This window comes from Nicotiana sylvestris, chromosome 8 (genome assembly GCF_000393655.2).
Source record: "Nicotiana sylvestris chromosome 8, ASM39365v2, whole genome shotgun sequence".
In the NCBI taxonomy this organism is placed as follows: Eukaryota; Viridiplantae; Streptophyta; class Magnoliopsida; order Solanales; family Solanaceae; genus Nicotiana; species Nicotiana sylvestris.
This window is the reverse complement of record NC_091064.1, coordinates 223,918,848-223,946,174: the sequence shown is the minus strand read 5'-3', so window position 1 is coordinate 223,946,174 and position 27,327 is coordinate 223,918,848. Positions and strand designations below refer to the sequence as shown.

The 27,327-nt window shown below is 38.7% G+C and overlaps 1 protein-coding gene across 2 annotated transcripts; it reads right to left on the bottom strand.

Moving 5' to 3' along the window:
* Positions 1-19,500: 19,500 nt before the first annotated feature.
* LOC104223931 (transcription factor bHLH157-like) lies at positions 19,501-24,073 on the bottom strand. Of its 2 annotated transcripts, none has more exons than XM_009775467.2 (10): positions 23,735-24,073; positions 22,906-22,995; positions 22,528-22,636; positions 22,359-22,400; positions 22,199-22,258; positions 20,593-21,966; positions 20,413-20,514; positions 20,184-20,324; positions 19,937-20,068; positions 19,501-19,840 (listed from the first exon to the last, which is right to left on the bottom strand). In XM_009775467.2, the coding sequence occupies exons 1-10, from the start codon at positions 23,842-23,844 to the stop codon at positions 19,643-19,645; spliced, it is 2,358 nt and encodes a 785-aa protein (XP_009773769.1). In that variant the 5' UTR covers positions 23,845-24,073; the 3' UTR covers positions 19,501-19,642. The 2 variants fall into 2 exon arrangements, with proteins under 2 accessions (XP_009773769.1, XP_009773770.1); XM_009775468.2 differs by having other exon boundaries at positions 20,184-20,321.
* Between the last annotated feature and the right edge of the window lie 3,254 nt (positions 24,074-27,327).

Below are 27,327 nucleotides of genomic sequence, written 5' to 3'. Positions count from 1 at the left end.
CCCAAGCGGCGAACGGCCATAGTGAGCTTGTTGCATTAAGATCGTTTGGAGGCACCTTTATCATATCTGTATGTATCTGATAGCGGCGACACTTCCAGACATACTAGATGCATTCTGTTTCCATAGTCATCCAAAAATAACCATCTCGGAGTATTTTCTTGGCTAAGACAAAGCCATTCATATGTGGCCCACAGGTCCCAGCATGGATTTCTTTTAGTAATTTAGATGCTTCCTTTGCGTCGACACACCTTAGTAATCCCAGATCCAGAGTCCTCCTATACAGGATTCCTCCGCTGTGAAAGAAATTGTTGGATAATCTTCGAAGTGTACGCTTTTGAATAGGGTTTTCAAGCTCTGGGTATTCTCCTTTCGCCAGGTATTCCTTGATATCATGAAACCAAGATTTTCCATCCACTTCTTCCTCGACATAAGCACAGTAAGTTGGCTGATCGTAGATCTGTACTGGAATAGAGTCAATGAAATTCTTATTTGGATGCTGTATCATGGATGATAGGGTAGCCAATACATTGTCAAACTCATTTTGGACTCTGGGAACATGCTGGAACTTTGTCTTTGTTAACCTCTTTCTCAACTCCTGTACGTGATGCAGATAAGGGAGTATCTTGGAGTTCTTGGTCGCCCATTCTTCTCAGACCTGATGTATAAGCAAGTCTGAATTCCCGATCACTAGCAACTCTTGAATGTTCATGTCGATGGCCATCTTGAGTCCCAAGATGCAGGCCTCGTACTCAGCCATGTTGTTGGTGCAAGGGAATCTGAGTTTGGCAGACACCGGATAATGCTAACCGGTTTCTAACACTAGGACTGCTCCTATGCCAACTCCTTTGAAATTTTTTGCTCCATCGAAAAACATTCTCCAACCGTCATAGGATTCTGCAATGTCTTCTCCTATAAATGATATCTCTTTATCAGGAAAATACGTCTTTAAGGATTCGTATTCTCCGTCCATGGGATTCACGGCAAGATGATCTGCCAAAGCCTGTCCCTTGATTGCTTTCTAAGTTACGTAGACAATGTCGAATTCACTTAGCAGGATTTGCCACTTGGCTAGCTTGCCAATGGGCATAGGCTTCTGAAAGATTTACTTCAACGGATTCATCCTTGATATGAGATACATGGTATAGGCACAAAAATAGTGCCTCAACTTCTGAGCTACCCAAGTCAGAGCACAACAGGTGCGCTCTAACAGAGAATATCGAGCCTCGTACGGGGGTGAACTTCTTACTGAGGTAATAGATGGCCTACTCCTTCCTCTCCGTTTCATCATGTTGCCCAAGAACACAACCGAACTCTCCATCTAGCACTGCAAGGTAGAGTAATAGGGGTCTATACAGCTCGGGCGGGACCAAAACTAGCGGTGTGGACAGGTACTCCTTGATTCTGTCGAAGTCCCTCTGGCAGTCATCAGTCCATTTGGTAGCGGCGTCCTTCTTCAACATCTTAAAAATTGGCTCACAGATGACAGTAGATTGAGCTATGAACCGGCTGATGTAGTTGATTCTCCCCAAGAAACTCATTACTTCTTTCTTGTTCTTTGGCGGTGGCAATTCTTGAATAGCTTTGACCTTTGATGGATCCAGTTCTATTCCTCGGCGACTCACAATGAACCCAAGTAGTTTTCCGGCAGGAACCCAAATGCACATTTCGTGGGATTCAGCTTCATGTTGTACCTTCTCAGTTTATTGAATAACCTCCTCAAATCTTCCATGTGATCAGTGGCTTTCTTGGATTTGATGATGAAATCATCTACATACACTTCGATCTCTTTATGTATCATATCATAGAAAATGGTAGTCATGGCCCTCATGTAGGTGGCCCCAGCATTCTTTAAACCGAACGGCATCATCTTGTAACAGTACATTCCCCATGGCGTAATGAAAGCCATTTTCTCAGCGTCTTCTTCATCCATCCAGGTCTAATGATACCCAGCAAAACAATCTACGAATGACTGCAACTCGTGTTTGGCGCCATTGTCAATCAGGATGTGTATGTTTGGCAAGGGGAAGTCATTTTTTGGATTGGCCCGGTTGAGATCCCGGTAGTCGACACAGACTTTGACCTTCCCGTCCTTATTCGGAACTGGCACAATATTGGCTAACCATGTCGGATATTCTACTACCCTGAGAACCTTATCTTTGACTTGCTTAGTGACTTCTTCCTTGATTTTCAAACTCATGTCAGGCTTGAACTTTCTGAGCCTCTGCTTTACCAGTGGATATGTCGGATCAGTTGGCAGTTTGTGAGCCATAATAGATGTACTTAGACCAGTCATGTCATCATACGACCAAGCGAATATGTCTTCATATTCCCTTAGAAATTCTGTGTATTCCTTCTTTTCTGATGGCGATAATTGGACACTGATTCTCGTTTCTTTGACGTAATCTGCATCACCCAGGTTAACAATCTCGGTCTCATCCAGGTTGGACTTAGGTCTGTTCTCAAAATTTTTAACCTCTTTAGCAATCTCTTCTGGTATGTTATCTTCCTCTGGATCTATGTCCGTTTATTGTGTTGTCTTGTTGTATGTCATAGTCATTGGTTCATTAAGATAAGTAATAGTAATGATGTATGAGTGAAGTAATGAGAGAAAAAATAATAAGAGTAAGATTTATAGAGAAAATGTTTTGCTAAATTCCATGACTGTTTTGAATATTGAAGGTCTTATTACAAAAAATCAAAAATGCGAAAGGAAAATCAACGAGTAAAAATGAAAGATAGTGTATGATGTTTTGTTCAGCCTTGCTACCCCGAGGCTTTTCGGGCTCTGGTGGTTCTGACGGTCCAATTGTTGAGGCATGCTCCTCGGCTTATGGCTTGTATAAAAGGGCCTTCCTCCCCCTTCTCCTTGAAAATGACACAGCAATCCATGTCATCATCTTCCACGAATAAATTCCTCATTGCTGCCAGTTCTTCCTCTTCTTCCGACCCATATATAATATCGGCTGGCTAGAAAGTCTGTTCTAAATGGGGTATCGGCTGCTCTAATGGGTAGTAAGGGCTGCGCTATGGTGGCAACCAGTTGTTGAATTCCTTCCAAGTATACTCGTATCCCAGATCGAAAGTGGTGTCATGTTTCTTCAGTTTGATCGGCTTGGTTGTTCCTTGGAGGTTCTTGCTAAGTCCCTTATCAGGCTCATATCCACTCCAGTTCAATATGCTTTCAATTTTGTTGCCCCACCATTTGTCTTTGTCAACGGCGTTGACTCGCTCGATGTGGTGATAGGTTTCCTCGCCTATCTTTCTCCTTCCTCCAATCACTGGGATGGTTTGGCGACTGTATATGGGATTGCTACCGTCGTCGTGAATGATCACCTCTTGGTGGTTCCACTCAAATTTTACCGCATGATGCAGTGTTGACGCTACAGCCCCAGTGGTATGAATCCAAGGCCGTCCCAAAAGCAAGTTGTAAGATGTTATCACGTCTATTACTTTAAATTCAACATCAAACCAAGTAGTCCCCATCTGCAAACACAAGATAATTTCCCCAATAGTGGACCTTTGGGAACCGTCGAAAGCTTTGACATTGATGCCCCCATCCTTGATCTCATGCAGCCCCTTTCCCAATGTCCTGAGCATTACCAATGGACAAATGTTGAGGCTGGACCCTCCATCAGTTAGGATTCTGGTGATGAAATAATCCTCGCACTGCACAATGATGTGCAATTCCTTTTTGTGACTCAACCCTTCTGGCGGCAACTCATCCTTATGAAAAGTGATCTTGTGACTCTCCAATACCTGCCCTACCATGTTTTCCATTTCTCCTCCAGTGATGTTGCTCGGTAAATATGCCTCACTCAGCACCTTCAATGAGGCGTTCCTATGTGCATCGGAGCTTTGCAGCAAAGCTAGGATAGAGATCTGTGCCGGTGTTTTGTTCAAATGATCAATGACTGAGTACTCCTTTGCTTGTATCTTCCTCCAAAGATCATCAGGCCCGATTTCAGTGATGGTCGGCCGACCAGAGGCCTGCTTGCTTGATTCAGCCAAATGTTCTAGGGTGTATACTCTGTTGGTTCTTGTCATACCCTGTGTCGCGACTGCTTCTCTGGATTTGGCTTTCCCTTTCCTTCTTGCCTCGGCTGTGTAGTCCCAAGGTATGGCATTTGTATGGAATGGCGTTATAGCTGACAATGCTACTGGAATGAGCACCTTTACTCCGAACGGAGCCTGTATTTTGGAAGGCAAGACTGCAACTTCAAATGGTTCAGGTACATTTACCGGGGACCCAAACTCGACCTCGATCGATGCTGGCGTCTTTGTAGAGGATGGTGTTTCAAACTCAAGTAGTATGGACATGTTCACCTCAGCGTCCCCAAAAGGCTGAATCTGGACTACAATCGAATTAAGGGTGACTGTTGGTTTCTTTGGATCGTCGCCTTCTGTGATCAAACCTATTGACCTCTTGGGGTCCCAGTCATCCTCCATTTCAATCATGTGAACATCTCCACCCTTGTGGTCTGGCAGAGGGTTGTTGCAGATATTCGGAGCAGGCTCCTTCGCCACAATGATCTTGTTATCAATCAAAGCCTGGATCTTATCTTTTAAAGAGCGACATTCATCAATGGTACGCCCTTTCATGCCGGAATGGTATGCACAAGATTTATTTGGATTGACCCATTGAGAAGGGTTCTCAGGGGTTATAACAAGGATATGGGTGACATAACCAGAAGCTTTGAGCCTTTCGTACAGCTGGTCAATTGGTTCCGTAATGGCGGTATACTGTTTGGGAGGTCCACGGTCAAAATTTGGTTGAGGTCTAGGAAAGTTTTGGTATGCGGGAGGTGATTGATAGTTGGATGGTTGAGTATTGTAGGCTTGGTATACATGTGCGGGTTGGGAATATCTTGGTGAGGTGGGTTGATATATGGGAGGTGGAGGTGATTGGTAAGTAGGTGGTGGAGCTTGGTAAGAGGGCGAGGGTGCTTGGTAATTTGGAGTAGGTTGATATGTGAGTAGAGGCATCGGGTAGGTTTTGTATTTGATAGGGGACTTAGTTCTCTGTGCAACCACCACGGCGCCCACGTCCCTTTTCTTGGACGTGCCACCAGACTGTAGAGCCTTATTGGTAGCCTGCAAAGCTTCAAAGATTGTGACCATACCACTTTTCATGCCTTCCTCGATCCTCTCACCTAGCTCGATGATGTCGGAAAATTTTTGGCTTTCAATCAGCATCAACCTTTCATAGTATTGTGGGTCTTGAGCTCGGATGAAAAACCTGTTCATTTGTTCTCATTCTAAAGCTGGTCTGACCTTAGCAGCTTCTGATCTCCAGCAAGTATCATACTCGCGGAATGTCCCCGCGGGTTTCTTCTTTAGGTTCTGGATGTAGAACACATCTGGCGCATTTTCTATATTGAACCTGAACCTATCCATGAAATTGGACGCCATGCTTACCAAGTTCGACCACTTCTTCGGATCTTGGCTAATGTACCAAGACAGAACATCTCCCTTCAGACTCCTCATGAAAAGTTTCATGCGGATCCTTTCGTCCTTTCCTACTCCGACCAGATTGTTGCAGTATGTTCTCAAATGAACTCTTGGATCTCCTGTACCATCGAACATCTCGAACTTCGGAGGTTTGTATCCCTCGGGCAGTTTAACATCGGGTTGTATGCAAAGATCTTCATAGTTTAGCCCTTCAATTCCTTTGCTTCCTTCGACACCCTGAATTTGACTAGTCAATATCTTGAGTTCTGTAGCCAGGTTTCTGATGAGTGAGTCTTTATCATCAGACTCGGGTGTGCTTGAGATAGGTTGGGTGGAGTGTGGCATGGTTTCCACATAGATGGGGGTGTTATGGTGGAAATAGTCATTTGTGGAGTTCACCGGTTCTGGGATGAGCAGTGGAGTATTGTTGGAAGTATTACAGGTGTTGCAGTGGTAGTGAAGAGCTGGATGGTTTTGTGGTTTTGGGATGTTTTGTGGAGGTGTAGGGTTCTGAGCGTTAGGAAAATTGACATCTGGGGTGGTGAGGGAAAATGATAAGCTCGCCAAGTTCCGGACTTGATCAAGTTCTTCTTAGAATTTTAGTAGCTTTTGTTCAAGCTGGGATGCACTTTCCTTAGGAACCAGAGTACCATGAGTGACCTCTACCCGTTCAGTTGAGTTTTCCTTTCTGGTGTTGTTCAAATCTTCCATCTTTCCTTTGTTCCTGTTTCTGACGGGGTTAGGAGTAGGAGTGGGTGGAGGGCCCTTGGATCTTGTGGAATATAATAATGATGCCAAAGTACACAAACTAACCTTGGGGAGGGGAATAAATAAAAAATAAAAACAAAAATCTAACAAGTCAGTGAGGATTATGAAAAGAAATGTTGTGATATTTAAACACATAGTGCAAGAATATAAATCGCGTCCTAATTTGGGAGCCTCGGTGTGCCCGAGGTAGGCCTAGCGACAAATTGATATGGAGAACTTAGAATGCTAAATGCCTCATTTTATTGATAATAAGTAGACGAATCCCAAATCGACACTAAATAATAGAAGATAAAAATGTCACTAATGGTCATTGGCCTTATTACATTCATAAAACGAAAAGGTAAATTCCTATCTATTTGGTCCCGGAAGGACCTTCCCCAGACTCGGCATCTTTGGCTCCATCGAACAGCTTCACTAGCTCATGAAGTCCCAACAGTAGGTAGGCTCTGGCTAGGTGTCCACCCTTGTTTCCTTTAGCATTCTGGTAGTCCTCGATCCTCTTGAGAAACTTCCTTTCCATCTCCACTAAACCTCGTTCCAGGTATCCTGATCGCTTGTTGGCACTGACAACCATATCTTTCCACTCTTCAATCAGTTTTTGGTGGGCTTCTTGAATCTCACGGTGCTCGCTTTCACATTCCCAAATCCTCTTGCGCAGTTGGTTGTATTTGACCTCTACTTTAGCTCTTTCATCAATGATTCTGTGACCTCGAACAAACCCAGGTTGGCCCAGACCATTGTGATTGTCCTCCAACCATCCTAAATAGTATGGGGTGCAACCAACATGGTATCTGTCTGGCTCGATAGTATCTCTCCCCATGATGATCTTGCAATGCCATATATGCTGAGCTTGGCACTTATAAGGACTATCATCAGCTTGAAAGTCGGCCCGGAAGTGACTCATCTTGTCGACCCTTGGTATAACCTGTTTCCTACCAGCCTGTCTCATAACTTGGAGAGGGACATAAGGGTAGGTTCCTCTCAAACCGATTAGTATCAGAAATGGTGCATCCCTGGATCGGGCGATGAACTCTTCAGTAGGGAACCACTCGAACATCCATTGTATTTGATCCTCAGTCAGATTTTCGAACAGCTCCACCCATCTCTTGGCATCTTCTGGCTGAGCAAACATGTTGGGCATGTAGTTCATTTGCCTTAGTTGATGGAAGTCAATATGATCGTCCCAGTCCCTACGCTGAATCTCTTGTCGATATTCACCTTTTTGGAGGTGCTCCATCAGCCAGAGTTGGAGTAGCAAGTTGCAACCCTCGAAGTGTTTGGCTCCTCGTTGACAATTTTCCAGGGCTCGGTACATTTCTGCAATGAGGGACTATGCTAAAAGGTTGTCCACTAATCCCTTCCATTAAGGTTTTAGTGACCATAGCTAGCCTGGTGTGGATCCTTGCTTTCTTCATAGGAAACACTATCATCCCCAAGAAGCAGAACATAAAGACAAAGACCCTTCGGTAGATATGCCCCAATGATGTGCGGGCGAACTCATCAGGATAAGTACGATAGGACTTGCTATGACCGTACCTCTCGTATAAATAATCAAAGGGAATGTAGGACTCTTTCAAACATGTCAAGTCTGGATTCTTCTTTAGGCCCATCATTTTCAGAAAACCTCTACCCTTGCAATTTTTTGGCATTAACAAACCTGGGGTTTCCCATGGTATACCAGCCAATCCTCTTATTTCCTCTAACAAGGGTGTCATTTCAATGTCCCCGAAGCGGAACACAGACCTATCGCCATCCCAAAACAGAGTAGCAGCCTCTATGATTTTGTTGTTGGGTTGGAATTCCAAAAGAGAAGGTAAATTCCCTAGGTATTTTTGGACAAGAGTCTGATCACTGGAATGAAGATCTTCCCACCAGTTTAAAAACTTTGGGTGGATGTTGGTGACCATGCCGAACTGGGGACTTCGTGCCTCATTTTTCTGCAAGACAAAAGCGTTAGACTCTTACCCCCGCCAGACTCGACTATTAAATATCAACAATTGGCATAAAAAGCATTTAGTTCTCCAAATAAATGCATAGAGCGTGGTAATGTCCGTTTGGGTTTCGAGGAAACCCAGTGGACTTTGGACAAGGCTATCTTAAAGAGTCAATATGTGGACAACATAACTGACTCGGCTAGGTTTGACCATGATGCATGCACAGTTGAACAGAGTAAGGTTGTTATGGGGTATTAGACTGGTACCCTTGAGCGGACAACTCAAAAGGGAAAGGCGCGGAACCGTCGACTACACCGTTGATCGACTGGTTTTACCGCGAATATGCCTTTGTCGAATTTAGGGGTGATAATATCGGAAGGGCGCAACCACTCATTACAAGCGTTGCTATGGTATTTTTTTGGCACGAGTGGAATATGATGTTGAAAACATGCTTATGCAGTAATTAAAACAAGTTGTCACGTATTTGCACGTTCATAAAGTAATAATTATAATAATTTAAAACAGTAATAAAGGAGTGCAGTAAAGGAAAGCAGTGAAAGAAACAAGAGACAAGTTAGTTTTTTACAGTAGAAGAGGGAATTAAATGCTTAAAGGTAAACAAATAAGGCACATAAGCAATGTAAAGTCACAATAATAGCTTGAAATGGTAGAAGTCTAAAAGATATCCCCAGCAGAGTCGCCATGCTGTCACGCCCCCTTTTTCTCGCAAAATCAGGTTTATGACATTTGGGATGACAACTCGTTCCCTTTTGGGAATTGGGTTTAAATTGAAGAGTCACCACCTAATGATTAAAGTGCATTAGGACACTAGGAAGGAATTGATCTAGAAAACCAGAGATTGGGTAAGGGCTTGAAATTATCCCGAGGGGAATGTGTTAGGCACCTCTCAGGATCCACTAGTGTGGTTCCCGGTCATACTACAATTGTGACTTTAACTAACAAGTAGGTAAATAGAAGTTTCAAATATAAGGGGTTTTCACGAAATGGTTACAAATAGATTAAAGTTTAAAGAAAACAAAAGGAAGCTGAATTTTTGAGGAAAACAGTTTGAAAATTCTGAAAAATAAACAAGTAAAGGGAGAGGGGGTCCTAGGTTTATAAATAATATGGATCACCCCACACAACATCCAGTAATCACTCCTCAAAGAGGGGCTATACGAGATGTTATCGTGTGGTCATCATATACATATCTACCATTTCCCACCCTGTTAAAGTATTAAAGCGCGGAATGGTTTCGTTACTTATTATATGCTATTACCCGCCCCATTCCTATCAGTCCCGGAGGTACTTGGGACTACTAATCCTAAAAGGGAAGGGGTATGAGGTTTTGCAATTTTAAAGGACAAAATTCTAAGGCGAAAATCAAAACATATATAGAAAGTATTGGGAAAACATGTAAACAGATATGGCTCAAATAAACCTCCTTAAACCAAAGAAAGCATATAGTTTTAGCATGTCTTACACGTACTGATTAGGGTCTGATTAAACTTAAAAGGTTAAAGCAGGCTGATTTATCATATATTTTCAGATCAGAAGTCCGAATTAGACCTACCCGCTGGTTTTAATTAATAAAGACCGGTACAGTTAAAACTTTTACACTAAGTCTTGTCTAAGTGTTAGGCGAAACCTATAGGCATGATATCTACTGGTTTCAGAAACAAAGATGTAAACTGATTACAGAAAGGTCGCCAGTTTTAACAGAATAAAACAAGTTCTGCGATTGATAACGCATTACTACTAATAGATTAAACTTAAAACGAGTTAGGCGATTCAGATTTGATTAGAACCCCTATAGGCATGCTTTCTAAGTGTTGTTAATTTAAAAAACACTATTATAGACACAGAGAAGTGCAGAAACATGTTGTCTAGGTGTTGTTAATTTAAAACACTATCATTGGCGTACAGGAATCCTATAGGTAGGTCATCTATATGCAGTCGATTGTTTAAGCCTATAAACTCATTTGCCTAATGAGAGATGCAGGTGCAAAATGCAGGAAGTCCTATAGGCATATTATCTATATGATAAGGCAGAAGTGCAGAAACCTATAGACATGGTCTCTATATAATGCAGAAGTGCAGAACCCTATAGACATGGTCTCTATGTAATACAGAAGTGCAGAAACATATAGACATGGTCTCTATGTAATGCAGAAGTGTAGAAACTTATAGACATGGTATCTATATGAAATGCAAAAGTGCAAAAACCTATAGACATGGTATCTATATGAAATGCAGAAGCGAAAGCTGAAGAAGGATACATGAATGCAGAAGTATAGTAATCCCCTATGAACATGGTATCTACCCCATTTTGCATGCACGATTGACCCTCCCTTTTTCACTAACAGCCCCAATAGTTATTATAAATTATTACAGTCCAGGATGAATAAGAAAAGCAAGATTACATCAGAAATTAAAGTACAACTAAGGGGAGCCTAATTCAGACTCCATGTATAAAGTATGAGATGAACCAGCTTCAAGAAAGCATAAACCAAAGTCTTTCTCTCATTTGGATGTGTCAGAGTTCCCTAAGAGCCTCATAGGGACTCCGGGCAATGCTCACACCCAAATGTATAACCAGATTAGGATATAGTGCGGGGGGAAGGGCCATCCTTCAAGTGTCCAAGTTCAAAGGGAACTCAAGGTCTCAAGGAAAGGCTCACAAGAGGGGGCAGAACTTAGAAGCTAAGAAAGAGTGCGAGTGCAGAAGTGAAATTCTAAAAGGGGAAAGGGAAGAGGGGAATAACTTGAAATCAGTGCACATAGGGGTATATGAGAGTAGGGAATTCACAAGAACACAAGAAAAGTAGGTTGATGGTCATACTCAGCAATGGGATATGCTGGCACACCCTCCAGCCTGTTAGAGGTTAGTACCTCACTAATTCAGAACTTAGGTCATGGACAACAACTCATGTTGCTATGCCCTAAGTCACCACTTACAAACACATAGGGGTAATGGGATAGGGAGCAAAGATTCACAGTAGAAACAGATAGTAGAACATGGGCATATTAAGTTAAATATTGAACTCTACATAAATAGTAAGGTAGCCATGGATATAAAACTGTAAGTAAACATATTGGGGTGATGCTAAAACTTAAAGTAGGACATACCAGTTTCAGAGAAAACAAACAAAGAGAAAGCAGTAGTCTTGTAAGAGCCAAAGTGCAGGAAGACAGAATACTATAAGTGTGAGTAAGAGTTCATAAGGAGTTGTGAATTGTGAAGTGTAGTGTTCTGAATTGAAAAGTGTGTGTTTGTGAAAAGAGGTCGTGCCTTTTATAGTGTAGAAAGCAGGCAGGAATAAGGTAAGAAATAATTTGAAAACTGATTGCTAATCAATTACACAAAACCTCCCTTAATTAAGGGTTTCAGATTCAAACGGGTATAAACTAATTAAGGAAAGAAATTAATCAAACTCTTTGTGCAAAGTAGCAAATTAGGGGCAAATACATAAATGTTATTTAAGGACAAGGTCTTTGAAATACACGGTTGTGCAAATAAGGTAAGGGAATCAATTAACAGCCAGTAAATCACAAGGTCCGAGATTTGGTATGAATGAACCAAGTCAGAAGGATGGGAAAGATTAAAACTTAAGGAAAATCAGCAAACAATCAATTAGACCTATTAAAAAGGAATTCTGAATCAATCATAAGTTTGAAAACCTTTTTGAAGAAAGAATCATCACATATAAAAGCATACAGACACGCTAAACATGAAAGAAACTTGTCATGCCTTTGTAAAATCAGTAGAAAGAAAAGGTTCAACATTGTATGAAAACAAAGATATCCAAACTCATTCAGAGGTTCAAAACCAGTCTGAAAAAGTTAAGGGGTCTTTAAAATAAAGCCCTAGTTCGAACAAACTAGAAAACATAAAGGAGAGGGCAAGCAAGTTAAGTCGAGACATGTGTAGAGGTTCCCGAAGAGAATTGAAGTTTCTAACATGCTTCTTTTAGAACTCATGAGAGAACATGATAGCAAAGTAACATGCAAACAGTAGCAGGATTCAGAGGATAAAATGGAAAATACTGATAAGAATAGCAGAGGAAACATGCTTAAGAGGCTCTTTTAGAAGAACTCAAACAAAGTTCAGTAGAAGAAAAATAGTAAGCACACTTAAGAACGTGGTAGAAAACTACAGTAGAGAGATTCACAGAACATAATGGAAATACTAGTAGGAATAGTAGAAGAAACATGCTTAAGGAGTTTTCTAAAAGGAACTTAAACAGGGCTCAGTAGAAGGCAAACAAAGAACTTTAACAACTTAGTAGGAAAATACAGTAGAAGAACACAAAAACATCAAAAAATTATAGCAGAAAAGCACATATAGAAGAACACGGTAAGATAGACATACAAGAGCATGGTAAAAGGAAGAATACAAGAACACAGTAAGAGCAAGTACACGTAAAGGAAAAGGAAAGTCAAAAATCACTTAAACATTTTAGAAAATCTTAGATCGGAAAAGAAAAACCTTTAAAAATAATTTTTGAAAGAAAATATTGGGAAAATTGTTTGAAAACTCAAGTAGAGCATAGATATATAACAGATCTAAGAAAAATCGGAGAAAACCTCGAAGGGTTAGGGTTTCAGAAGAACCCTAGAATGAGAAAGGCTTTGAAAAGGTCTCTGATCTGAGTCAGAGAAGTCAGGAATAGGCTCATAAGACCAGGATACGCCGGAGCAAAATCGGAGATGGTCGTGAAACCTCGAGCCGGTAAAGATCTGAGTGAGAACCTTCGAGGTCAGACCTCGAATCTTCAAGTACCAAGTGTACAAGAGCAAAGGGAGGTGAGTTTAAGACTCTCATGGCCTAAGAAGTCATGGATTCTGGTGAGTTTAAGGTGGAAGACAGTGAGAGAGGGCTAGGGTTAGGGAAGGTTCAAGAGTGTTTGAGAGAGTTTGAGAGTTCAGAGGTGGCGGTTGGTGAGAAATGAAGTAAGGTTGGGGGTGTTTGTGAATTAAAAAGGAAAGGGGAAATCGTTGTCGTTGATCAAAATGATCAACGGCCTGGATCAAAAGGGAAGGTCGGGTGGGTTAGATTAGTTGGGTCAGGGGCAGGTTAAATTGAAATTGGGCCGGTCAATTGGGGATTTGAAATTGGGTTAATTGGGGGGTTGATTTGGGCTATAATTGAAATGAAATAGGGCTAGTGTTTAAATAGCCATTTTTCCCCTTTTTATTTTATAAAAATAAGTAAAATGAATTCTGAAACAAATTAAAGGTACTAAATTAATTAATAATATATAAATATTAAATTAAAAATACTGGAATCAATTTTTGTAATTATAAACGCAATAAAATCTTAAAGTAGGCTAAAATTGCAATTATATGCAATTTAGTTTTAAAATGCTAAATAAATTTATAAAAAAATGTACAAAAATTGTCTTAGCTATATTTTGGTATAAATGTAAGAATAAAATAAATTATTCACCAAAATGATGATTTTGGGAATAATTATTAGTTTTTGTACTACTAAAATGGGCAATAAATTGATCTAAAAAATCTTTTAAAATTAGGAAAAAATACTAAAACACTTGGGCATGCTTATATATGCATATATATGATATTTTGAAAGTATTTTGCATATATAAAATGCATAAGGAAAAATTGGGTATCAACAGCTGCGTCGGCAGGTTATGGGAGAAACTCACTATTCTCGTTATTCTATCCATCCCGGAGCGACAAAGATGTATCATGATATCAGGGAAGTATATTGGTGGGGACGGAATGAAAAAGTATATAGCAGAGTTTGTTGCTCAGTGTCCTAACTGTCAGCAGGTTAAGATTGAGCATCAAAACCCCGGTGGATTATTGCAGGTTATGGAGATTCCGACTTGGAAATGGGAAATAATCAATATGGATTTCATTGTAGGATTACCTCATACCCAGTGTAAGTTCGATTCGATATGGGTAATTGTTGATAGGCTTACAAAGGCAGCCCATTTTCTGCCCGTTAGGACTACATATTCCTCAAAGGATTATGCAAGGCTTTATATTAAGGAGATAGTACGACTGCATGGTGTCCCAGTATCTATTATCTCAGATAGAGGATCTCAATTTACAGCTAACTTCTGGAGGTCCTTCCAAAAAGGATTGGAGACTCAAGTAAGTCTTAGTACAACATTTCATCCCCAGACAGACGGACAGACTGAGCGTACTATTCAGACATTTTGAGGATATGTTACGAGCTTGTGTAATAGACTTCAAAGGTAGATGGGATAATCATCTGCCGCTTATTGAGTTCGCATATAATAACAGTTACCACTCCAGTATCCAGATGGCTCCGTACGAGGCTTTGTATGGGCGCAGGTGCAGATCTCCTATAGGGTAGTTTGATGTTTGAGAATCTGGGTTACATGGGCCAGACCTGGTTTAGCAAGCCATAGAAAAAGTAAAGCTGATCCGGGATCGACTATTGACAACTCAGAGTCGTCAGAAGTCATATTGTGATGTGCGGCAACGAGATTTAGAGTTCGGAGTTGATGACTGGGTATTCTTAAAGGTGTCACCTATAAAGGGTGTGATGACGTTTGGAAAGAAAGGCAAACTTAGCCCACGGTATATTGGGCCTTATAGGATCAATTGGAGAGTGGGCCAAGTAGCTTATGAGTTAGAATTGCCCTCAGAATTGGAGTCTGTCCATCCGATTTTTCACGTATCTATGTTACGGAAGTGCATTGGAGATCCTACCCAAGTGGTGCCCACGGATGATGTACAGATTACAGAGGACTTGTCATACGAGGAAATTCCGGTTGCCATCCTAGACCGACAAATCCGCAAGCTACGGAATAAGGAAGTAGCCTCCATGAAAGTACTTTGGAGGAACAACAATGTGGAAGAAACGACTTGGAAGGCCGAGGAAGACATGAAGTCTACATATACCTACTTATTTCCTCCTCCAAAGAAGGGTCCGACTGAGACGTCATAACCTCAAGGTACGTGTACGAATTCTTGTGCTAGCTATTATTATTGGTTGTGTTAGGCCATCGTCGTTATTGATGATTGTGGTCCTATGTGACGTTAAATTATTGGGTTTCTACCGGAAGAGTTGGTAGTAGCGTTGTTACAAAGACGACTCTGCCAAGGTTATATAGATCCCGGAGAGTTAAACATTTGAGGATGAATGTTTCTAAGGGGGTAAGGATGTTACATCTCGCGTTTTCGTACACTAAAAGTTTCGTCTTCAGTTAATTGACGCAGACTAGGGGTGAGATTATCTTAAGGTTAATGTATTTACGCTATTTATAACAAGCGAGAGATAAGTGTCATGAAGGATAAAGGGTACACGAATTAAAGAAAACGAGTTTCGTTGAATGTGGCCAATTTGAGATAAAATACGGGTCGAGCGATAATACCCAATAATTATGGACTAGTACCATATAAGGTACCATATGGCCGTGATAATATGATGTATAAAGTATATTAAAAATGAGTAGTATTTTTAGGTAATTTGAGATAATTTTTAATTATACGGGTAATTGGTTAATTACCGGGTAACAGGACATTACTCGGTTAACTAATAAGTGGATAAAAATTAATAAATTACATCCCAGAAGCGTGGCAAGAAGCCACAAATCTAGAAAATGACTAAGTAGTCATATAGTCCTAGGTGTTTATCTAGGAATTATTGGAATTTAATAAGAAAAATGGTCTTGTTCCATTCATTTTGGACAAAACAGAACCAAGAACATCAAAATCCTAAACAAGAGACATACTCCTCCATTTTTCCTAGTTCAAAGGATTCAAGGAACAAAAGCTTAATTCTTTCCAAAAATTTCAAAGAAACAAAAGCTTGATTCGTTCGAGACTTCACGAGCAGAAGCAAGATTCAATCCGATTTTTGGGGTTCCAAATTCAATCCATGAAGGTTTTCAACGAAAATTGTTAGAATCGTAGCAACGTAAAATTTTGCGATTACAAAAGAGTACGGTGCAATCTTCAAGAATATTATACAGAGTTTTTCCTACTCCAGGTATGTTAAGGTCATCCCTTCTTTCTTTTTGGCATGATCCAAATTATACAGAAGAAACGAGCAAACGCACAATTTTCATAAACGACTCTATTCATAGAAATACTAGGGGTCTATGTGTTCTTGATTTCCCATGTGACATATTATTATATTTTTTGTTCATGAGTATCAGAATAATACGCAGTTAAAAAAGTGTATTCGGGAGAAATATTGAGATTACTACGCAAACCTTCTTTGTTGTTATCTATACCACTAAAATATTTGTTAATATCATTTGAACGGTAGTTTTTTTTAATCTCAAACACTTGCAATTGTTGATTTTTGTTTCTTAAATAAAGTATAACATTGTACAGTAACTTACTGAGATATAGATTTTCAAACAGAACAAGTAATGATTCTTTGATTATATCAAAAAGTTCTTGGAAAGATTTTATTGACATATTTTTCATGCATTACATTCATATGCATGTACATTGACCAATGACCATATGGCGTTATATACGCATATATATATATTTATGTATATGGGGTATGGGAAAAAGGTTACGGCATTATATACGCACCACCACCTGATCAGTTGGTATATGTTGATGATGTTGCCCATAGTGGCCGAGATGATATGATGGGATGCCCTCAGTGGCTTGATGATGTTATGTACACCTATACCCATGCATGACACGACATTTATATACACGTGCATAACATTATAAATGTTTCAGAATTTACAAAGTTATTCAGATTTACAGATGGATTTCTTTATTCCATGTTTCATCTATGCCTTTTATGTACAGATTTTCATGCCTTACAAACTCAGTACATTTTTCATACTGATGCCCTATTTCACGGGGTCTGCGTTTCATGCCCGCAGGTGCAGGTAGGCCAGCTGACGGTCCCCCTTCTTAGGATCCTTGATCAGCGAGAGTTGGCGTGCTCCACTTGATCTGGAGCTGCTTTTGATTTTGATACGATATGTTTGTATATATATATATATATATATATATATATATATATATGACGTGGCTCAGTCCCATCTTTGTATAGTTATATTTCTATTAGAGGCCTATAGACAATATGTCTAGTTGGATAGTATGTGGCCTTGCCGATTTCCAGTTTTGAGGTACATAGCCTTGTCGGCTCACCCTACGTATGTAGCACGTATATGTACGTATGCCTTTTTGGGCAGGTTTCCTTCATGTATATTATTCTCGTAATTCAGTAGATATTATTCAGGTTTATATCTTAGACGCATGCTTAGGGGTGTTTGACAGGTAGGACTCGGGCGCCGGTCGCGGTCCATCGGTTCGGGTCGTGACAGCGGGCCCGGGGTCGATTTTTGACTTTTTGGGGGAAAGTTTGGGGAAACTAAATTTGTACATTGTAGTTGATTCCCTTAGCAATAATTGTTGATATTGAATTAATTGTGGGTAGATACGAGTGGATTGGAGGTGGAACCTAGAGGAAAAGCGGTATTTGAGGCTTGAGTTTTGCCGTGGAATCGAGGTAAGTGTTGTGGTCAACCTTAACTTGAGGGATTAGGTGTTGTTGCCTTTATTTGCTACGTGTTTAGTTGTTGGATACGGCATATAGGTGTGATGACGAGTATCTATACGTCGTTGTTGGGTCATAGCATAAAAGTGAGCCTTATACTTGCGACCATTGTGTCTCTTATTACGTATTGTTCATGCTTAAGCTGGTTATCCTTCATGTTGAACAAGTCTTGTTATGTTTTCTTGTTATTGGGTAATTGTTGAGTATTGACTCTAGTTGAGACTTATATTGTGAATTTAACTGTTGAAACGTGATTGGTTATAGCTGATTCCCTTGCCGGAATGTTATTGTTTTCTATTGTTTGGGTGAGGAAGAGTGTAAAGCACGAAGGGTGATACCGTGCACGATATTGTGAGTGAGTGTTAATACACGAAGGGTAATGTCGTGCCATGATTATGAGAAGGTTAATGCACGAAGGGTGATGCCGTGTCGTTTCTGTTGTTTCTTATGGTGAGGACAAGAGTAAAAGCACAAAGGGTGATGTCGTGTACATGTTACTGTGTTCTTATTTCTGTTGGTTCAAAGCATGATATTTACTTTGCTTCTTTACTGCATTACTGTCAGAATTTATTATTCCTCTCAGCATGTTTCCCCTTCCCGTTATGTTTTGTTAAACTTCCGTTGTTATTACTTCATCGTATATGATTTAACTGCACAGGTTTATATTGTTGTCATGTCCTAGCCTCGTCACTACTTCGCCGAGGTTAGACTCGACACTTATCAGTACATGGGTCGGTTGTACTGATACTACACTCTGCACTTTCTGTGCAAATTTTGGTGTCGGACCTCGTGAGTAGAGTTTGGGTTGCTGCCTTTAGTCCATAAGAGACCCAAGGTAGATATGATGGCGTTCGCAGACCTTGGAGTCCCCTTCCCTCTATTTTTAGTTCTTGTTTTCTTTCATTCCGAAAGACAGATGTATTTTCCTTTAAACTAGTATTTGTAGAAATTCTTAGACGTTTATAGATTGTGACACCAGATCATTGGGGTAGTCATGTTCTAGAGTTTTGAAATGTTATAAAAATTTCCGCACTTATATCTCTTTAGCTTTAATTATTACTTATTAATGTTTTGGGTTAATGAATAATGTGTTAGAACCGTAACTGTTGGCTTGCCTAGCACTCAAGAGTTAGGCGCCATCACGACTCCAACGGTGGAAAATCCGGGTCGTGACAAGAGCCCACAGTGTGGGATACTAGGTATGTTGTTGTTGTATTTTAGGTCTGCACATAGAGAATTCATGAGAGTGAAACCAGAAGGGTCTATTGCAGACAGTCTTATCTTGCAGTTCTACAAGAGGTTGTTTCCACGGCTTGAACTCATGACCTCCTAATCATAGGACAACAACTTTACCAATTACGACAAAGCTCCCTTTCAAATTGTAGCCTGCTATGAAATGAAAAAAACAGGTTTTCACCGGAAAGGCAGAAAAAGGTACAACAAAGATCCTGATGGATGTTAAGCAAGGTGATGTTTGTCTATGTTGCGCGAACTCGCCAAAACAGTTTCAGCATCCGTGTCGGATCCTCCAAAAATAGCGCTCGCCAAAACAGTTGCAGCATCCGTGTCGGATCCTCCAAAAATACGCTATTTTTGGAGGATCCGACACGCAACCATCATATTTTCGGAGAGTCCGAGCAACATAGATGTTTGTCTTTACATGTAAAGCAAGACTAGTGTAATAACACTTCTCAGTAATTCATGTTTCATAGTTACAGAAGAAACAACAGAAATTGCAAAAAGGAACAATCAAAAGTAACCTGGAACTACCTAGCTAATCAGTCAGCTTAAAGTTATAATCAAACTCTGCCAAGAGATAAAAAGAAGATAATCCTAAGGTGTAAAAGAAGGAGCAATCTTGAAAAGGGAAAAACTTTTTGATACACCTTCCTCTCAATATGCTCCTCTACATGTTCTATGTTACCACAAACAGATCCTATAGTAAATGCAACGTTCGCTATATTACACATCGAATTGTTTCAGGTAAGTTGCCAGATATGGGCACAGCAGATTTTGGACAATCGTTTATTAGAGCAGTCCTTCCACCAGTAATATTCTGAAGCTGATTGTTCAGACCGACTTCACTTGTACTCGTCAAGTGTAACAGCTGAACAAGGGATGAAAAGATCTCGTGCCTTGTTACTAGCCTGTTTCCCTGCGAGAAAATTGAAACGTTAAATAGATGAAAACAGATCAAAGGAGAAGCAAAGTGGTTTTATTTGTTGCTGCTGTTTTCTAGTTTAGTATTTACCTCAGCCTCAACAACAAAATGTGCCCACATCTTTGTCTCGCGAGATTCTATCACTCCCTTCAATATGTTCAAGCCAAAGCCTCGAATTATATCTACCATCTCCAGAAAGAAACCTTGTTCCTTGCAGAGTATCTGAGCAAAAGAGTACACATAATCCAATGTTAATCATATACTTAAGATAAAGGTTCTATCAAGACTGATCGAATTAACTGCAGGTATTATAGGTGATAAAGAAACCATTACTTACTTCTATAAGCATTTGACCAGGGGTACTAAGGTCCTCAACTATCAGCGGACAAACCATTGTTTGATCGCCAATTTCACATGCCCATGTAACTCCATTGCCATTATTAGTCTTGGACTTCTCTAATCGAATTTTAGCATCCTGCTGGTTGAGAAAACGCACGTTAATTGGCAGTGAAAATAATGTTTTATCTTTTTACCTTCTCAAAGAAATCGAAGTGATTGATTATTACCTTCAAATCTTCAGTCTTTTTTAGTCCTTCAGCATGTTTAGTAACACCTTGCAAGAAAAGCAAGTGCTTTATAGTTCTGTGTAATAAGCGATCAATGCTCATCTGTCAAAGAAACATTTCCAACGTTAATTTCTTTCTGTTAGTTCATTAAGCAAAACATAGAGAGTTTAGAGACAACACCTTCTCGCCATTAGGGATAAGTTCTCGCAACTCTGAAAGACGTTCATAGATCAGTTGTCGATCTTTAGGAATAGGCCGAGTCCCTGGTTTAGCCTTCTTCTTAGTAGGCTTTGAGGATTTTTGATTGCCTTTAACTGGTAAAATAGTATTGCAAGCATTGATGCTGCATCTATCTCCAATCAATGTACTTGCATCCAATTTTGTGATCACCTCACTCTTCGCCTCGAGGTTGCTAATTGCCCTATCTAGACTACATTCAGGCAACTTTGTAATCTTATCAAAGTTTGAAAATCTAGGAGGCATTGCCAGATAATTGCATCCTGAAGAACTTCCAATTCTTCTTCTTTTATTTGTTACTGACAATTGATCATTGGATACAGATCCAGCAAATGAACAAGATCCGTTCAAGGCGTCATCAAGAAGCTGGTCTATTCCCAGTTTTGAGAATAACCTGTTATCTGGCCTAGATCTGAGTTCATTAGCTTGACTAGAGTTCCATCCACGGTTGGAAGTGCTGTAGTCCGGGTACTGACCACTAACATCTGTGTTCAAACCAGTCATTTTCTCAAAGGGAGACATGTTTGAACAGTTTCCTTTTTCAACATGGTTAAAGGCGTTGGTGATGGAACTTTGTATTGAAACAGAAGCATCACAGTCTACATTTAAATTATGCTGCTCACTTAGATTGCCAGACGCTGAGATAATTCCCATCGTATCGAATAGGTTATCATTGATAGTACTAACTGCCCCATCATTCCTCTGGTTGATCAACAGTGTGCAATACTGCTCGGTGGTCTTATCCCCGTTAGCAAATACTTCAAATCCACCTAAGGAACTGAATGCTGTGCTCTCATGAAAGCTTTGAGTTGCATCTGCGCAATATTCAAAATTGTTTGGCTCCGAGGAAAGGACATAATCAAAATCTTGTATGCTCATATTTGATGTGAGATCTTCCCAGGTTGAAGTCAGACAGGAATCCTGGAAGCTGGTAAACAAACCAGCAGACTGAAACATCGGCTGCTGTAATTGAGTATCAAATTGGCCGCTGCAGGAATTGAACTGAACATTTTGCAACTGATTTTCACTCAAAGATGATGTAGCTGCATCAGATGTCATTATCTGATCGTCCGCTATGAGTTCTTCTAATAAACAAGATTCCTTCATAAAAGTTTCATCGTTTGCAGTTGGCGGAACATTGGAATTCACAAAATGCAGATTCTCCCAGATTGATGAATTTGATGATCCTCCTAATAAACCACAGATTTCACCACTTGAAGATGAAGGTGTAAGTTGTGATGGAAACTTTCCTGCTTCGACTTCTATCCCCAGGAAAAGTTTTCTAGCTTGCTCCACAAAACCAGTCCTCTCTGGAAGCTACAGAAAACAAAATAATTAAGTAGACATATATACAACTTAAGAATCTACAGTTTGAGGTTTCAAAATTTGATCGAGAAATGGACTAAATTAGCATAGATCAATGAGCATGCCTTCTTTCACTAATCAAAGAAGTGAATGCCGCAATATATTGTAATTTTTTAACTCTCAATGACTACTGAATTAGTGAAAGAAAGACGACGTTAAGCTGAATATAGACATTAGTACTAACCTTACTAGTAGAACCAAATTGCAGTACGCCTAGCGGTTCAACTGAGATTACAGCAATTGTCTGCAAAATAACAAGAAAACCATTTGTTATAGAGTAAAAACCAACATTTTGCTGGTGCTGGAATTGAAATACGACAACTAAGTAATTAAAAAAAGAGTACCTTGATCCCAGTGGAAAATTGTTGCTCAAATTCAACATCATCCTACAAAAATGAAGATACAATTGGCAGGCTTAAAATCATTAAAATTTGTTATTTAACCAACAACTTTCACAAAGAGAAAAGATCAAACAAGTCTGTTTTTGAAAGCAAGAAAACAAGTTATAATTACCTGGAATAAATTGGAATTATTAGATGATCCAATGGAGATCTGCTTTCCATTATTAGCATCAGAAAACATCCATTTGTGTTTCTTAGTAAATGCTGTTTTGCCAATTATCCTGTAAAAAGTCATATCATCAAAACTATGGTTGTGGAAACTTGTAACTTTAAGCCATTGAGGGGCAGGGATAGCCCGGTACAGTAAGCTTCCGTTATGCGCGGGGTCCAGAGAAGGGCCGGGCCACGAGGGTCTATTGTAATCAGCCTTATCGTGCATTTCTGCAAGAGGCTGTTTCCACGACTTGAACCAGTAAACTTTACCGGTTACAACTTTAAGCCATTGAATTTAACTGAAATTTCTGAAAAAAGATTTAATTTTGCAGCTTACCCTGCTCCAAGAATATGAACTTGCAGTAGCATTTCATCAATTACAGCTCCCATTTGTTCCTCATAGTATGCATCTTGTAACGTTAATAATCTGTCATGCAGAAATTTCAGTACACCAAAAATATTTATAAAAAAAAAAAATCCAAATGAAAGCAAACTCTTTTTGCCTTCAGAAATCTTTCTTTTACTCAATTAACATATAAAAAAGAACTTTCAGTAACAAAAAATTAGCTTTTCTCCAAAAGTTTAATCCTGTAATTTCATAAAATATATATTAAAAAATCATTAAAAATTTTGAATTTGGCAGAGGAGACTGAACTAGAAATATCTTTTAATTAAAAGACCAATCTAATAGATCTTAGAATCCAAGACATTCATGTAATTTACGATTTAGAGAAATTAAAACAGTACCATTGGACTAGAAATTATCACTTATCAATTTAAAAAGGACTATTATTCCACAACTTTAACTTACCAAAAGCATCTTATTGTAGTATTTGTAAAACATATGAAACAAAGTAGTACTAAATTACGGCTTTTAGTCTGCGCCAAAAACTATTTACGTCACAAAAAATATACAAATTTTATATATTTCCAGCTATTATTTTTACAGCATTATACATTGTCATTAACTTCCCATCAAAATTCTCAACCAAAAAAAATAATTTAAAAATATTCTCCTTTGAAAGAAAAGCAAGTCCTTTAGGGTAAAAAAGGAGAGAAAAAAACTTTCATTACAGTAATTTAAAAACTACAGAGGAAAAAAAAGGAGAAAATAAAATGGCGACCATGAAAAAAAAAAAGAGAGAGAGAAGAGTTGAAAATCTTACAAAGAATTTCTCTGATCAAAACCCCAAAAAACTCCATAAGACCAACCATGGCTTCTACAAAGGATTTTGAGTGACTCTTTTGCCATAGAATCAAACTTCCTTTCACACATTTTTACTTCTTGAAAATAATCCAAGAATGCAACTTTGCCAGCAAAAAACAAGTCTTTTTTTGTGTATTCACTGTTTAAACAACTAAAATATCAAACTGATCTCAAGCAGAAACTTCATTCATTAGCAGAAAAACAAAAACAAAGTCTAAAGTGGAAAACAAGTGCTTTAAATAACTAGTCTGAAGCAAACAAGAAAAAGATAAAAATGGCAATATTGTAATAAAGTTTTCAGCTTGGAGAAGAATTTTTGTAAGACTTATCACAAAGATACTGATGGGGTAGTATATATGTTTAAATAATAAAAATTAGAGATTGGAGAGAAGAGAGAGAGAAGAAGATGGATTTTGGGGGGGGGGGGGGGGTTTAGTGGTGGGGGTAGGGGGTTGATATTGTCTATGCAAAAAAGGAGAGTAAAGACCAAATTAGAAACAAGTTGGAGCTACAAGCTATACAAAGGAACTGAAATTTTCCTTTTTTTGGTTTCTTGTGTTCGGTATCCGCATTGGAGTCCGACTATATCCGGATTCGCATCTTGTAGGGCCCCATTCTGGGGGAAACGCTACCTACCAAGGATTTTTTCATACTCAGGGCTCGAACTCAAAACCTCTAGTTAAGGAAAGAGCAGTCTCATTCACTGCACCACATCCTTTGGTGGTGAAATTTTCCTTTTTATTGCTATACATTTAATTTATGTTCATTTCCTGTCTTTTTCTTTGTTTTTCACTGATATTCCATACCTTGCTTTAAAGCTAAATTAATTTGAATTCTATTTAGAAATTTTTATTTTTGGGGCAAAACGTTTCTTATCAAAAGTGATTTTATATTTCGAGCTCGAACCAAAAACTAAAATTAAGAATAAAGAAATATTTATTATTTCATCATAATCTTTGATAGTTTATTTTCCGATGTATTTTTCTATAAGATCTATGAATATCTTTTTTGTTTTTTCCTTTTCTATGACAAGATTTCAGGTTTTTACTTATTGGGAGTTAAAAAAATAATCTACTTGCACCAGATTTAGATAATTTAATTCTATATAAATCGACAGTAAACAAAGTATTGTTGCTATAGGTAATATCAACAATATTTAGGATTTTTTTTATGAGCCATTGTTTAAGTGGCACGAAGCTACATTGTCATAAGGGTGGTCAATTGACTATCTTTCACCGAAAAATTATACTGTGTATAGAAGTAAAATATTAGGTTTTAGAGATACATAACATTTAGTTAACACCTTTTGTCAGAATTTTTTTTTATTTCTTTTAAGTTTGAACATCGTTGGAAAAGTTCCTGCTACGCTCACTGTGTTTAACATTAATTTTTATAGTTTATGGATTAAATTAAATTCTCTTCTTTCTTTTTGGTAAAGTCATGAATCTTCGTTACGTATTTTGCTCTAATAAAGTTCTATAGCAAATATCAGCTAGTTTGAGAGCTCTTGAGACAAAGTTCAATGGTGCTAATGCATGAATATGGTTAATAGTAGATTTTTTTTAATTATGAATCATAAATTGCATTGATATACTTATATTATGCAACCCAATTAAAATCATCTTTGATAATGTAACATAATTGTCGAATATAAAGACACTGATTCTTTGCGTCCGTCAGAAATAAATGTTGATTTTAATTAAAGTCCCCTTTAATGTAATCATACAAATGCATACACATTAATTTATCGCAAATTTATTTGATAATTGATTTTATGTATTTCTGGAGGGACAACAAAAATTAAAACTAAAAGTAGGTCATAAAAAGTTTTGACTAGCTAGCTCTCTCGTTTGAATATATACCGTCAGACTTATTTATAACAGCATTCCTATATAACAACATTTCACAATAAAAGCTGAGCTTTTCCGAAATCAATTTTCATGTTATGTTATAATATATGTTTTTTATAATAGAGTTTCGTTATAACATTCAAAAATATTCAAAACAAACGAGGTTGTTATCGAGAATTTGACTGTGGTTGTGTTATAGTCAACTAAATAAGTGTACATAATTTCCTAGCTAGTTCAGGAGCTTTTTCAAAAAGATATACGGTCTATACTCTATTGTTATCATTATTTCTCTTCTCTCCTATTCCTCTATATCAAATTACTCATTTGAAAATCTAAAATGGCTCCTTTTGCATAATTACTGGAAAAAGAAAAATATCAAAGTGAAAAGTAGGAGGAGGGACGAAGCTACAGAAGCCAAAGGTCCGAACCTCTTTGTTGGAAAATCAAATTATATATAAAAGCTTAAATTTTGTTTTATACATATATAATAGGAGCCCGTTTGGACATAACAATTTTTTTATTTTTTTTTGAAAATTTTTCACTTTTGTCCAAATCAGTGTTTGGCCATAAAATTTCTAATTTTCACTTGAAGATGAATTTTGGAATTTTTCGAAAGTTGGAAAAACTCCAAAAAATTATTTTTAAAAATTCACTCAGGACACTCACAAAAATTCAAAAACAACCCAAAATTATATCCATATCTCACAACTCTAATTTTTAAATATCATTTCGCCCACTAAATATTGAATGAGAATATTCCGCTGAGGTGAAGAGGATAATTCAAGTCCTAATTAATTAGCCGACATCGTATTGGCAAGTGATCGAAGAGTTACGTTATATTGCGAGAACTCTCTAAAATATAGTCGCAGTTGTAACGACCCGACCGGTCGTTTTGAACTTTTGCACTTTGATCGTCAGTTCTCGGGCATGATTTGCCCCGTATGATGTATTATGACTAATGTAAATCGTTGATTTTGGTTTCACGGAAATCGGTATGAATTTGAAAGAACAATCTCAGTTGAAAGCTTTGAATTTGAAAGGTTTGACCAAGAGTTGACTTTTTTGTATATGAGCTTGGATCAGAATTTTTATGATTTGGTTAGCTTTGTTGGGTGATTTATGACTTAGGAGTGTGATCAGAAATGGTTTTGGAGGTCCGGTGTAGAATTTGGCTTGAATTGGCGAAGTTAATATTTTGGCAATTTTCGGTTGGTAGGTGATATTTTGATCCGAGGGTTAGAATAGAATTCTGAGAGTTGTTGTAGCTTCGTTATGTCATTTGGGATGTGTGTACAAAATTCCAGGTCATTTGGATGTGGTTTGGTTGGGTTTTTGATCAAAAGCGTATTTCGGAAGTTTTTAGAAACTTAGGCTTGAATTTGATGAGAATTGATGGTTTTGGTGTTGTTTGAGGTGTTTTGATGATTGGACAAGTTTGAATGAGGTTTAAGGACATGTTGGTGCTCTTGGTTGAGGTCCCGGGGGCCTCGGGTGAGTTTCGGGTGGTTAATAGGACCATTTTCTAAGTTGAAAAGTTGTAGATTTTGGGAGTTTAGGTGTTGCAGAAAATAACCCTTCACGTTCGCGAGGGGTGCCTCGCATTCGCGAAAGGATGGGAAGAAGTGCATCGCGTTCGCGAGAAGGCACTCGCGGTCGCGTAGAGCAAATTGGGGTCCAAGGCATTTTGTTCATCGCGTTCGCG